General features: G+C 39.7%; 1 protein-coding gene across 1 annotated transcript in view; it reads right to left on the reverse strand.

The window, feature by feature from the left end:
* The window catches only part of LOC106768296, a 47,418-nt gene continuing 33,903 nt past the window's right edge, over positions 1 to 13,515 (reverse strand). The window contains 7 exon segments of the mRNA XM_022783309.1: positions 1 to 154; positions 157 to 355; positions 800 to 943; positions 1,375 to 1,458; positions 2,875 to 2,997; positions 3,109 to 3,204; positions 3,300 to 3,382. Coding sequence (XP_022639030.1) covers positions 114 to 154; positions 157 to 355; positions 800 to 943; positions 1,375 to 1,458; positions 2,875 to 2,997; positions 3,109 to 3,204; positions 3,300 to 3,382 — 770 coding nt within the window. The 3' untranslated portion in view covers positions 1 to 113.

The following is a 13,515-nucleotide window of genomic DNA, read 5'->3' on the forward strand; positions in this document are numbered from 1 at the left end:
TTATTGACAATAGTAGAATTTACTCATCATCATTTTGATCAATATAACTCAATAGAAAACCACTAACTACTCTCCGTGCTACAGGATTGGGAATGCCACGACATAGACGACCATCAATATATGCCAATAAGCCAGACAAGACAAATTTGCCGATGCCCCATTTTCGAATGAAACTCACTTTCTGCACCTTTTGACTAGAATTCGCTGGCACATCTGCGTGACTGCCAACCTCGGACTTCATTCCCCAGTTGATGCCGAATATAAACTTGTTAGTTCGCTTTCGCAGTATGCGTATTGCAAAGCTTACAAAAAGATGTTCGCACAATGTCAAGACTGTCGGTCCTATTCTCCATTCCTGACACAAATAATCCCGAATCAACAACTTTACATGTAACTAGCAAACTATATTCAAGTTATGCCATTAGTGATTGTATACTAAGTATGCCGGTTTCCCTTTCAGAAACAAGTGAAGCACTTACCCTTAAATAAACTTACAATGGCAAACATCATATTACAATTGAGGCGCTTACAAACTAAAGTAGTGCATTCAAGGCATGCAGAGAAGTATTAGTTTGGGAAGCTATTCAGCACGAAATCATTCGTATGTAAACCCATAATTCCCGTGTAGAAAAGACGGGATACTTTAAATGAAAGTATAAAACATAAGTGGGTCATCATTATAATCATTTAAAGTTACTGATGTGAGAAAACATAATGACTAGGAAGATGGAAATACCACAGAGAAGAAAAAGATGAAATAGTAGGATAAATATGAAATGCTCCCTAGAATAGAACATACACTTTCTCCGCGAAGACGGCTCAAAGGGCGGGATGTGGTTGACGGATCTCCTTTAAGTAATGCCTTGCTCACAAGGAACTCCTCAACACGATTTGTTATCTCATTGATAAGGGAATGATTTGGAGGTAGGTTTTTCAGGATAACCTAAACAGGTATATGAATCCATCATAACCACAATGAAGGGCAGAGGTTAATATTTTTTATGTATAGAGAAAAGATCATGATGAAAGCAAATAATTATACAGATAAAGGTCATCCACCACTACCGACAGAAAATTACAGAGACGAATCAAAACAAAACTCTATAGCGACAATGGACAAAGGCAGCTCAATCACTGTGTCGATACGAATCCATGCGTATTTAAGATATTTGTTTAATGATTTTCAAGTTTGCATCCTCTTAAGTATTAAAATCAAACCAATCACTTCATTGCATAACATGCATGCATAGTTGTGAACAACAATTTCAAAGCAAGGTTCATGAAATTCGAAAGTACCAGCTAAGGTGTGCAATACAAATTTTCTAGATATATAGTCAAGCTCAAAAGATAATTTGAGTATGTGCAATTTATTACCTGATTGTCAATAACTCTGACTCTAAGGTATTCTTGTCTATAAACTGCATCCAGCATGGCTTGGATATATCCTTCAATGTATAACTGCACCAAACCACATATCTAATTAGCGACTAATAGCCAAATCAAGATTTTCGAAAAATAAAGATGGAAGAGATGAAATATAAATATTTCTGTTGTTAAAGACGGAAGAATTTGCTATTAAGAACGAAGTATACAACAGATATAAGTTATAAAGATTGATCTTGTTTGTGGTGGCAACATAGTTAGGATGACATGAAATGATGTGATGTATTACAATGAAATGTAAAATATAAAGCACTAACCCTTATTTATACTAGTTCTAGACTCTTATTGCTAAAGAACAAATAACTTCCTAAATATAAGATCGCTAAGAATTACATAAAGTTCCTCAAAGGATAATTTATTCTAACATATATAATAATATCTATTGAATATTTTTTATATTCAACAACAGGGTTAATATCCTCCAAACTAACTTTCTCCGCATAGGTTTTTAATTTTGTAAAACTCAGCCATATACTGTGTTATTACAGTCTCACAACGGTCGGATTTAAAATTATTGTATTTTCCTATTAAAAAAGAACATTAGTGACCATAGAAATATATTTTAGGGGAGTAATTATTTAGTTAGTCTAATAATCTAATGCTGTGTGCAGTTTCATTTATTAAAAAATGATATTCAGTCCTTTTTTCATTCAATTATTTATATTTTTAATAAAAAAACTCATGCTATGCATCACTATATATTTTGATATCTCAGCTATGCTACACCCTAAAATACATCTCTCATCCACCATTACGTAAAATTTAAGAAGAAAAAAAAAGAATAATGAATCATGAAGAGACCAGACCAAACCTATGATAAAAAAATATAAAACAAACTTCAAAAGAAACTATACACTCCTATACATAAGTTGGTACCTATTATAAAAAAGTCCAAACAAATTTCTATATTTACTCATCAGATATTTGATATGTCTCAGAATTAGAACTTAGGGCTTAGTCAATCCAAACAATATCTCTATCTGGGACAAAACCATCACCCTAGAGACGAGGATTAAGGCAAACTAGGGGGTGATGGCAATAAAAGTGACTCTCCAACTCCCCTCCTCGTGCCTGGTGACTTGAGCAAGGAAAAGGAAAATGCAGTGCAGGTGGCTCAACAATTGATTTAAGATGGGCTTTAATACCATCTTAAAATTTAGACTTAAGATCTAAGTCACAAACTGGTTTGTAAGTTGAGCATTGTCATGCTTTATAAGTTCTATGTAAATCATAACTTCAGTCAAGACAGGCTTAATTCACACCTGTATTAAAGTAAGTTCGGAGTCAGCACAGCTCAAGTGTCCAACAATATGCATACATTCTTTCTAAAGTTCGAAACAATTTTGTTTCAAAACAAAGGAATTAAGAAAGACAGACATTCCTGGAAATGAACATACAACCCAAGAGAATAATATTCAAAATATTCAACACCTCGTCAACTCCTGGACTTCGATCAAGCAATATTTTTCGATCGGGGCCACCTTCCATCAATGCAGTTCCGAGAACTGATGGTTCCATAGCCAATTTTAGAATTCCTTGGTGGAAGCCACTCATCTTGAAAATTAATGACAAAAGTAAAGTATTAAAATCATCCCAATTCAATAGAGAATAAGTCCCTAATAAAATGATAGTAACCAAATTAACAAACAGGTGTTAATTCTTTACCAATCCATTGAAACCATTTGCCTCTGCACCTTTCAGAACAGAGTCTGATATTTCAGCTACTGCAGCAAAAGCAATATTGGAGCCTGCTGATCTCAACTGCTGAGTAGTTGTGAATTGATTAATATGCTGATACTCCATAATCACATTTGTAATTTAATGAAAAAATTGACAACAAAGATTTAAGAACTCACAGTTTTCCCTAAATCACCAAAGTACCGTTTTGTCCCTGAAAAACCTTTACCTTTGATACATTTACTTATAATTTTAAAAGTACCTGGTAAATAGAAAAACCAAACAGAAAATACAAATTATAAGGAGAAAAGTGGGAATCCTTGTTCTAATGTAATTCAAAACAGTGACACAACATCAGTCTGCATGAATTATAGACAATTTAACTGAGAAATAAATGAGTTTTGAGAATAAGCACAAGTTTAGAATGGGCCATTTTTTATCTTGGCAGAAGGCAAAGGTAACCCTTCCATTCCTGGAGATATCCAGTAAAGCCTTTTGCAACTATTCCTATTAATGGTTCAGAGAAAATATTTTGAAATGTAATTTCATAAAAAAAAAAAGGAAATTCATTGCATTAACCGGGACTAACTACCAAGAGTGTAGATGTAAATAATATAGCCACTGCAAGAGGTTACATCTAAACTAACCGCCTAAGCTAAGGACAGCTCTCACATAATTTCTCAAGGACACTCGTAAGAACTACACTCATGGTAGACAAAATTACATGCAATATCATATGTGTTCATGATCTTCTCTGTTTCAGAGCTTGTGTCTACTCCGAATCACAAATTTTCTGGATTGCAGTAGATTGATGTTGAAGTTCGCAACTTGCAGTGGACAAAATAAGAGATTATTACAAACTTCATAACCAATGGGCTCTATCATGTACACTTGTTCTAAGAAAGACGTTATTAACATTAATTGCTGCAAAGACCAACCATGAGTAAGAGCAGTGTGAATATAATCCGAATAGTGACAAGTTTTATAATAGGACAGAATGTCTCAGTAAAAACAAAGCCATAAAGTTAATTAAAACCCTTTAGAATATATCATGTCTTATATTTATTCAAAGAACCATCAATAGTTTCTTTTACATAAAACCCATTTGCAATCAATGGGTGTCCTGTTAGAAGAAAGAATGACAAGAGTCCAACTGTTATTAACTTGAAGGATAGTAAATTAAGCTGTCATGGCATCAAGCTAGTTGGTGTCTTCTAAGGCTGGTTTGGCAGTGTTTGGTTCCAAGTGGATGAGGAGAAGAATGGGATGAGTGTTTTAGGGACAGGGAGATGTGGGTTGTTCTGGTGGAGTATTGACATTAGAGGGTGAAGGATAGGACTGATCTATTGGACAGGAACAAGAAGAGACATTGGGGTTAGGAACATCGGACAGAGGGTCAATGATTTGTTAGGACTGCGGTGGGATTAATGAGATAGAGAATGAGTGAAGTTAGGTTGAGTATGGGTAGTGGGACTCATTGAAGATTAACATCCTTGGAAATGATCAATTTTGTACTGGGAGTAACACATTTATGACCTTTGTGTTAGTGAAGTAGCCAAGAAATAAGCACTCTTGTGAGCAAAAGTTAGTTACGGTTGTTGTATGGTTGTAATTAGGGATAGGAAGAGAAGTCACAAACTTGTAAGAAGTTATAATCCAGTGCTTCTATGAAAATGGTGATTTGTCGATCAGTTATACTGCAACAACAAAGGCATGCTAGCAACATTTTAGGGGTGAGGATGCTTGGTGATGAAGGGTTAAACCAAGATTTACGATGTGACTATATTGGCAATCTATAACACCATTTTGGTGATGGATACAAGGACAAAACTCTTCTTCAACCAAAATGACCACCATGTGAACAACCTGCATTGCATCCAGGGTAATAATCATCTGAAGTAAAATCTCTAAAAATTAGAAGAAAATAATTTCTCTCTTATTCGTGGTCAAGGATCCTCCTTAGAACAAAGAGACAAAAGAGAGATACTAATTTCTTCCTTCCATTGATGGCATACTGTTAGGCAATTAAAGGTTTACATGAGAAGGGGTAAAAAAGGGATGAAATAAGTAGCGGGAGAAGGTGGTTAAGTTGTTAGAAGAGAGAGAGGGAATATAAATAACAAACAGATTTGGGAGAGAGAATATCAGATATTATTTTGGGTATTGAGACTGGACCTCTTGGCCAGTGGAGGAAGGGAGACTTCCTTGGGGGAGGGGAGGAGAGATAGTGATACTTGTATTTCCTTTTCTATACATTGCAGAGGAAATAGAATCACACATTCATACATATTCCTTTATCTTTGCTTACTGTTTGATTATTGTTGAGTGTGTGTGAGAACTGGAAGCTGCTGTTCGGTTCCTTGTACAAAGAAACCTAACAGATTTGGTCCGACCTGTCGAATCAATTTCGGAGGAGAGAAGAAGGAGGGGTAACGAAGAAGCATGGAGGGACGAATGGGGGCGATGGAGGCGACAATGGAGGAATTGAAGGCGGAGATGCGGGCGATGACTCTCGCTTTTCAACGAACCTCAGGAAGACATTCCAAGAATCATGATCGGAGTTCCACAGGGAGTCGCGATTCTGTAAATGCTGACCGTGAACGACGAACACCAGTGAGTTCGGAGGACGAATCGGAAGAGGACGGAGGAGATGTGCAACGAAGTTGGATGAAACGTGTTGAACTTCCAACGTTCGAAGGAACAAATCCTATGGGCTGGATAGCGAAGGCCGAGAAATTTTTTGATATCCAGAACGTTACGGAGAGAGAGAAAATGAAGCTCGTATACATCTGTATGGAGGGAGGAGCTAGTTATTGGTTCCGCTTTTGGCAGAAGAAGACCAGACACCCAACTTGGAGCACGTTCACTGCGGCTCTAACACGGAGGTTTGGAGGCTTAAATAGGGGCTCCGTTTGCGAAAAATTGGCCGCCGTGCAACAAAGGGGAAATGTCGATGAATATATACAAGAGTTTGAAGTCTTGGTGGCACAAGCAGCGGGAGTGAATGAGGAACAACTTTTGGGATACTTCTTCGCTGGGCTGCAAGAAGGATTGAGAAACTGGTGAGGCCGCATGACCCACGCGATTTGTTGACGGCAATGGAGCGAGCACACGACGTCGAGCAAGCGGGTTCGGTATCACGAGGTAACAGCGGAACAGGAGGAAAAGGAGGGGTGACTTGGGGAAGGTACTCCTCGAGCTCGGGTACTGTTGCGAGGACGAAGACCTATCGAGGCGCGTGGGAGGGATAGGTGAACGTCGGCGGGGTCGGAGGTGGATCGAGAACGAAGAAGGAAGGCGTTTCCAACAATGTAACCTCCCGAACAGGTAGTAAAGGAGGAGGGAATACTCAAGGAAGAGGAGTAAGAATGTTGCCTTACCCCAAATATATAAAAAGGCATGAAGAAGGGCGTTGTTTCCAGTGTGGAGGCCCATATAGCCTGGGCCATCAGTGTGCTGAAAGGAGTATGAGAGTGATGATTTTGGCGGAAGAAGATGAAGAAGAAGGAGTTGAAGAGAAGATCAAAATGGAGGCCCTGATGCGATGGAACTGTCGGAATTGTCTGCTGGAGGACTCACCCAATCGAATACCATGAAGATGCAGGGATGGATGAAGGGGAGGAGAATTCTGGTGTTAGTAGACAACGGAGCTAGTCATAGATTTATATCCACCAAATTGGTGAGAGAATTGGGTCTAGAAAGCATTGACACTCATTCCTATGAAGTGTGCTTAGGTGATGGGCAAAAGAAAATAACCAGTGGGTATTGCACAGGGGTTACCGTGAAGTTAGATGGGTTGGAAGTTAGAGATAAACTATATCTCTTTGAGTTAGGCGGTGTGGATGTGATTCTAGGAATCACTTGGTTAGCTTCCATAGGAGAAATTAAAATGGATTGGGGACAGCTAATTATGAAGGTGGAGGTTGAAGGGAAATTGGTGGAGATCAAAGGAGATCCCACTTTAACACGTCGGATGGTGACACCCAAAGATCTTTTAAAAGAAAAGGAGATAGAAGCCAAGACTCTCGTGTGGAGCTTAAGTCAAGCTGAAGCGGTGGAGGTAGATGGCAAAACAGAGAAATGGACACCGACTCAAGAAGCAGGGCTGAAGCAGATTTTGTCAGATTTCGAAGGAGTATTTCGAGAACCTCAAGGACTGACACCTGAGAGGAAAGTTGATCACCGAATACCCTTGAAGGAAGGAACAGAGCCCATAAGTGTCAGGCCATACCGCTACCCACACCTCATGAAAACAAAGATAAAGAGACAAGTTGAGGAAATGTTGAAGATCGGCGTGATTCGTCCCAGCAACAGTCCATATTCAAGCCCAGTAATATTAGTGAAAAAGAAAGACGGGAGCTGGAGATTTTGTGTAGATTACGGGGCACTTAATAGAGTCACAGTGCCGGATAAATACCCAATACCAGTTGTAGAGGAACTACTAGATGAGCTTCAAGGGGCAAGGTATTTTTCTAAGATTGATTTACGGGCTGGATATCATCAAATCAGGATGAAAACTGAAGATATTCCTAAGACAGCGTTTAGAACGCATCAGGGACACTATGAATTTCTCGTGATGCCTTTTGGGCTGACAAACGCCCCTGCCACATTCCAAGATATGATGAATTCTGTCCTAAGGCCGTTTTTAAGGAGGTGCGTGTTGGTGTTTTTTGATGATATATTAATATATAGTAAGTCTTGGGATGAACATATGCAGCATTTACAACAAGTTTTGGAGGTGTTAGCACAACAACAATTATTTGCTAAGAAAAACAAATGCGAATTTGGGAGAGAGCAAATTCGTTATTTGGGGCATAAAATTTCAAAGGCAGGAATTGAGATGGATGAGGAGAAGGTTTCTGCGGTGACGGCATGGCCCGAGCCCAAGAGTATTAGAGAGCTGAGAGGGTTCTTAGGGTTGATTGGATACTACAGAGATTCATCAGAGATTATGGGAAGATTGCTCAACCTCTCACCAATCTGCTTAAAAAAAGGAAGTTTGTTTGGTCTCTTGCAGGGGCAGAGGCAATGCAAAAACTCAAAACAGCAGTAACCACGACTCCAGTATTAGCATTACCAGATTTTGCTCAAACCTTCCAGGTGGAGTGTGATGCGTAGGAGTTGTTCTGTCTCAAAACAGAAAACCGATTGCCTATTTTAGCAAACCTCTTTCAGAAGTGTCGCTCACCAAATCTGTTTACGTGAAAGAACTTATGGCTTTGGTGTTAGCCATCCAACATTGGCGACCCTACCTTTTAGGCCAACGGTTTGTTGTTTATATTGACTAGAGGAGCTTGAGATATTTGTTGGAGCAGCATATCACTACTCAAAACCAGCAGAACTGGCTGGCTAAATTACTGGATACGAATTTGATATTTGTTTATAGAACTGGGGCATCTAATAAGGTGGCGGATGGGCTTTCAAGGAAAGGGGAAGAATTGGAGGAGGAAGAAAAAGTACTCCGCATGATATCCAGGCCCTATTGGTCAAACTTCCAGGAAATTATGGAAGAGGTTGAGAAGGATGAAACTCTAAGGAAAGTGATGGAAGATATAAGGGTAGATCCGAATTCACATCCGGCATATACCCTGGAACAGGGGAGATTACATTATAAAGGGCCCTTGGTTTTGGCAGCACATTCTTCCTGGATACCAAAATTATTAACAAAGTTCCATAACACGGTCACAGGAGGACATTCTGGAGTCTATAGAACCTATAGAAGGGTGGCACAATCCCTGTATTGGCCAAGAATGAAGAAAACAATCACCGACTATGTGGCTGCATGCCTAGTATGTCAACAGCATAAGTACTTGGCATCCTCCCCCAAAGGTCTCTTGCAACCTTTACCCATTCCTAAAGCAGTATGGGAGGACATAAGTATGGATTTTGTGGTGAAGTTACCTAAATCGCAAGGCTTTGATACTATACTTGTGGTGGTGGACAAACTCAGTAAATATGGGCATTTCATTCCCATTAAGCATCCGTATACTGCCAGGTCTATAGCTGCAGTGTTTGTGAAGGAGGTGATTCGGTTACATGGTATACCTATGACCATTGTAAGTGACAGGGACTCCACATTTTTGAGCATCTTTTGGCAGGAAATTTTTAAATTGCAGGGCACACAGCTTAGGATGAGTACCGCATACCATCCAGAGACCGATGGACAAACAAAAGTTTTAAACAGGGTGCTAGAAACATACTTACGCTGTTTTAGCTCAGAACAGCCTAAAAGCTGGAGTTTGGTGTTACCTTAGGCAAAATACTGATATAATACCAGTTATCAAGGGGCTTCTAAGTGCACACCCTTTGAAACTATTTATGGCAGACTTCCTCCTACATTGACACGTTTCATTCCAGGGGAAACAGTGGTAGAAGCGGTAGCCCAAGACTTACAGACTCGAGATGATGCTTTACAACAGCTGAGATATCATCTGACCAGGGCCCAAGCACAAATGACACATTATGCCAATAAGAAGAGAGGGGAGGTCAAAATCCAGGTAGGAGATTGGGTATTTCTGAAAATCCATCCTCATAGGCAAACATCTATGCCTACAAGACTCCATCCAAAGCTGTCTGCACGATATTATGGTCCTTTCTACGTGGAACAACAAATAGGTCCAGTAGCCTTCAAGCTACAACTTCCAGAAATAGCAAAAATACATCCTATTTTCCATGTGTCCCAGTTGAAGTTAGCGGTTGGAACACATCCAGTTGAAGGCACCCTCCCAACCGAATTGCAGGATGACAACCCTCGATACACCCCGGTGAAGGTGTTACAACGCAGGAACCAGCAGAGTCAGGGGCAGGAGATACCCCAAGTTCTTATACAGTGGCAGGAGAGTGATATTGAAGGTGCTACTTGGGAGGAGGAGCACTACATCAAACAACAATTTCCTAACTTCAACCTTGAGGACAAGGTTGATGATGAGGGGACGGGTAATGTTAGGCAATTAAAGGTTTACATGATATTATTTTGGGTATTGAGACTGGACCTCTTGGCCAGTGGAGGAAGGGAGGCTTCCTTGGGAGGGAGAGATAGTGATACTTGTATTTCCTTTTCTATACATTAGAGAGGAAATAGAATCACACATTCATACATATTCCTTTATCTTTGCTTACTGTTTGATTATTGTTGAGTGTGTGTGTGAGAACTGGAAGTTGCTGTTCGGTTCCTTGTACAAAGGAACCTAACACATACCCTATAGGATAACCAAGCACATTCAAGAAGAATTGAAGTCATATATGGAAGATGGGTCTAGACTCTCTCTCTATTGGGCCATCTTGATTCATCATGGGGCTTTTAGTAAAGTAGGAATAACTTGGACGTTGTATTTTGGACCAAATAGTTTGGGATTTATTTTGAGCCTTGTATTTTGGGCCAAGTAGTCTAGGATTTATTTGGACTTTGTATTATGAGACAAGTAGTCTAGGATGTAATTTAGGCCTTGTATTTTGGGCCAAATAGTGTAGAGTTTTTAGACCACTTGAGTCAACAAAAGTCAAGGCCTAATGTTGATCCAAAGTGGATGTCCATGAGCTTACGTTGACCATGTGGTCAAAGTTTTAACCTAGCTTGGTGAACAAGGGTGTGTAGGACCTCCCACGTGAGAGTGGTCATGTGTCATGCTCACATTGAGAGGATTTCTCATAGTTAATGGCCACATGTCACTCTAAGAATCAAGAGGATTCTTCATAGGTGGTGGTCACATGTTCTCCTATTAGAGAAGAATTTTGTCTTTGTCTCCAAGTTAGGACAAGGTAATGTTTTTAGGGTTATGCTTCCAAACCCCAACAATCTCATGGGCTTGAAATATCTGCTTCAAGAAAAGATGAATATTCAACTTAAGAACATTACAAATCTAAGCATTATCTTTGGTCTAGAATGGGCGACCATTTTCATTAATGGTCTCAATAAGATGGCCAACGTAATCTTGTTTCTAAAGCAAGAGCTTAATATCAGAGGCTTAAACATTACTACCATCTAACTTGTCAAAGGAGAGAGATTCATACCAATTAGTAGTGGGAAAGCCATGGGTCACTTGGAGGAGAATGAACATCCACAAAAAGGAGAAGAGAGTGGTTTGCAATGACCAAACCAAGACTAGATTAGGAGAAAACACATTGAGGACAGCTCAATGTCAGTGAAAGCTGCAAGTAATATGTGTGCGCAATAGCAGGTTGCTGCTTTGACAGATGTGAGATTGTTAGGGTATAAAGTGGGAGAATATTCAGTATAAGTTAATGAGAGTAAATAAATATATATTCTAGGGAAATATTCAATATAAGATATTTATAATTAAGGATGTATGCTAGGATAATATATGGGGAGATATTTATATATAAGGATATTTATATTAAATGCAAATATATTCTAGGGAAATATTTAGTAAGAGATGGACGGGAAATAATTAGTATAAATAAAGTTAGAGTCTAGGGTTAAGGGTATACTTTTGATTTGTGAGTTTTGTAAGAGAGGTTATGCTCTCAGGTAACTGACGGAGATCCTGCTCCCAGTTATTAGAAATAGTTGATGGAGGTTATGCTCCCAATTATTGTTTACTTTTGTTTNTTCATACACTACCATCAATAAAAGAGTTTCATTTGTTCAATTCCATTCTTTTATTATTCTTTTGTTTTTTTTTTAGTGTGTGAGATATTGTTCCAGTTACGTTCCATACTCGGATACGTAACAATTGGTCCAACTTGCCGAATCCGATAGAGAGGAGTGAAAGGCCAACCGGATACTGATTGAAAGTAGTAGTAGATATCATGGAGGGAAGAATGAATGTGGTCGAAGCGAAATTGGAGAACATGGAGTTTTCCATGGGAACTTTGGAGGCGACAATGCAAAGGGGTTTCCAAGAACTAATGAGGATGATAGAAGGACTAAACCGTCAACGAGAGGGGAAACCAGAAGGAAGCCAAGGCTCTGTTAATGGCACAATGAAGGAAGACGAGGGCAAGAAGGATGATGGATCGAACGATGGGGGAAGGGACGGACCAAACGGTAATGGCGTAGGTGGACCGAACGGTGTAGGAGGAGGTGGACCGAACGGTGTTGGATGTCAGGAGGAACAACTGAATTGGAGAAAGAGAGTAGAGTTACCCGTTTTTGAAGGCTTTGATCCATTAAATTGGACCAATAGAGCGGATAAATTCTTTGAGTTACAAGGGGTATCGGAGGAAGAAAAGTTACGTCTTGCATACATCTGTATGGAAGGCAGTGCCGGGTTTTGATTCAGATTTTGTAGGGAGCAGACGGGAAACCGAACGTGGACAAGACTGAAGTAGGCAATGGTGTTGCGGTTCGGAGGAAGAAATCAGGGACCAGTCTTCGAAAGACCGGCGGCTATTAAGCAATCAGGCTCGGTAGAAGAATACATCCAAGATTTCGAAATCTTGGTGGGTCAAACAAAAGGGGTTGCCAAAGAACAGTTGATGGGGTACTTCATGGCAGGATTACAGGATGGTATTCAGAATCAAGTCCTACTGCTTGATCCGTAGGAGTTGATGATTGCCATAAGGATGGCAAGAGACGTGAAGGAGATCCAAGGCGGCATGAAGGCGGGAAGCGGAAGTATGATAAAGAATCAATCTGGGGGAAAATTGAACGGTGCGGGTACGCGATTGGAGCCTAGTTGCCCTAACTAGAGCCGAACGTAACCACCATGGAGAGGCAAGCGACCATCACAGAGAATGTGGGGACCGGACAAAGGGAAAGACACGTGAGGGATCTACCCTATGAGGAATATGAAAAACGGAGGAAAGAAGGAAGGTGCTTTAAATGCGGTGAACGGTTCGGTCCTGCGCATCACTATCTGGACAGGAGCCCGAGAGTCACGGTATTGGCAGAAGACAAGGAGGAATGTCCACCACCTAAGCCTCCAAACCTGAATTGATGAGGAGCCGTGAGATCAAGCTCCCCAATTCCAACCTTGAGGACAAGGTTGTTTTGCAGTGGGGTGTAATGCTAGGGTATAAGGTGGGAGAATATTCAGTATAAGTTAATTAGAGTAAATAAATATAGTATAAGTTAATTAGAGTAAATAAATATATATTCTAGGGAAATATTCAATATAAGATATTTATAATTAAGGATATATGCTAGGATAACATATGGGGAGATATTTATATATAAGGATATTTATATTAAATGCAAATATATTCTAGGGAAATATTTAGTAAGAGATGGACGGGAAATAATTAATATAAATAAAGTTAGAGTCTAGGGTTAAGGGTATGCTTTTGATTTGTGAGTTTTGTAAGAGAGGTTATGCTCTCAGGTAACCGACGAAGATCGTGCTCCCAGTTATTAGAAATAGTTGATGGAGGTTATGCTCCCAATTATTGTTTACTTTTGTTTATTCATACACTACCATCAATAAAAGAGTTTCA

This window comes from Vigna radiata, chromosome 7, assembly GCF_000741045.1.
Source record: "Vigna radiata var. radiata cultivar VC1973A chromosome 7, Vradiata_ver6, whole genome shotgun sequence".
Classification (NCBI taxonomy): Eukaryota; Viridiplantae; Streptophyta; class Magnoliopsida; order Fabales; family Fabaceae; genus Vigna; species Vigna radiata.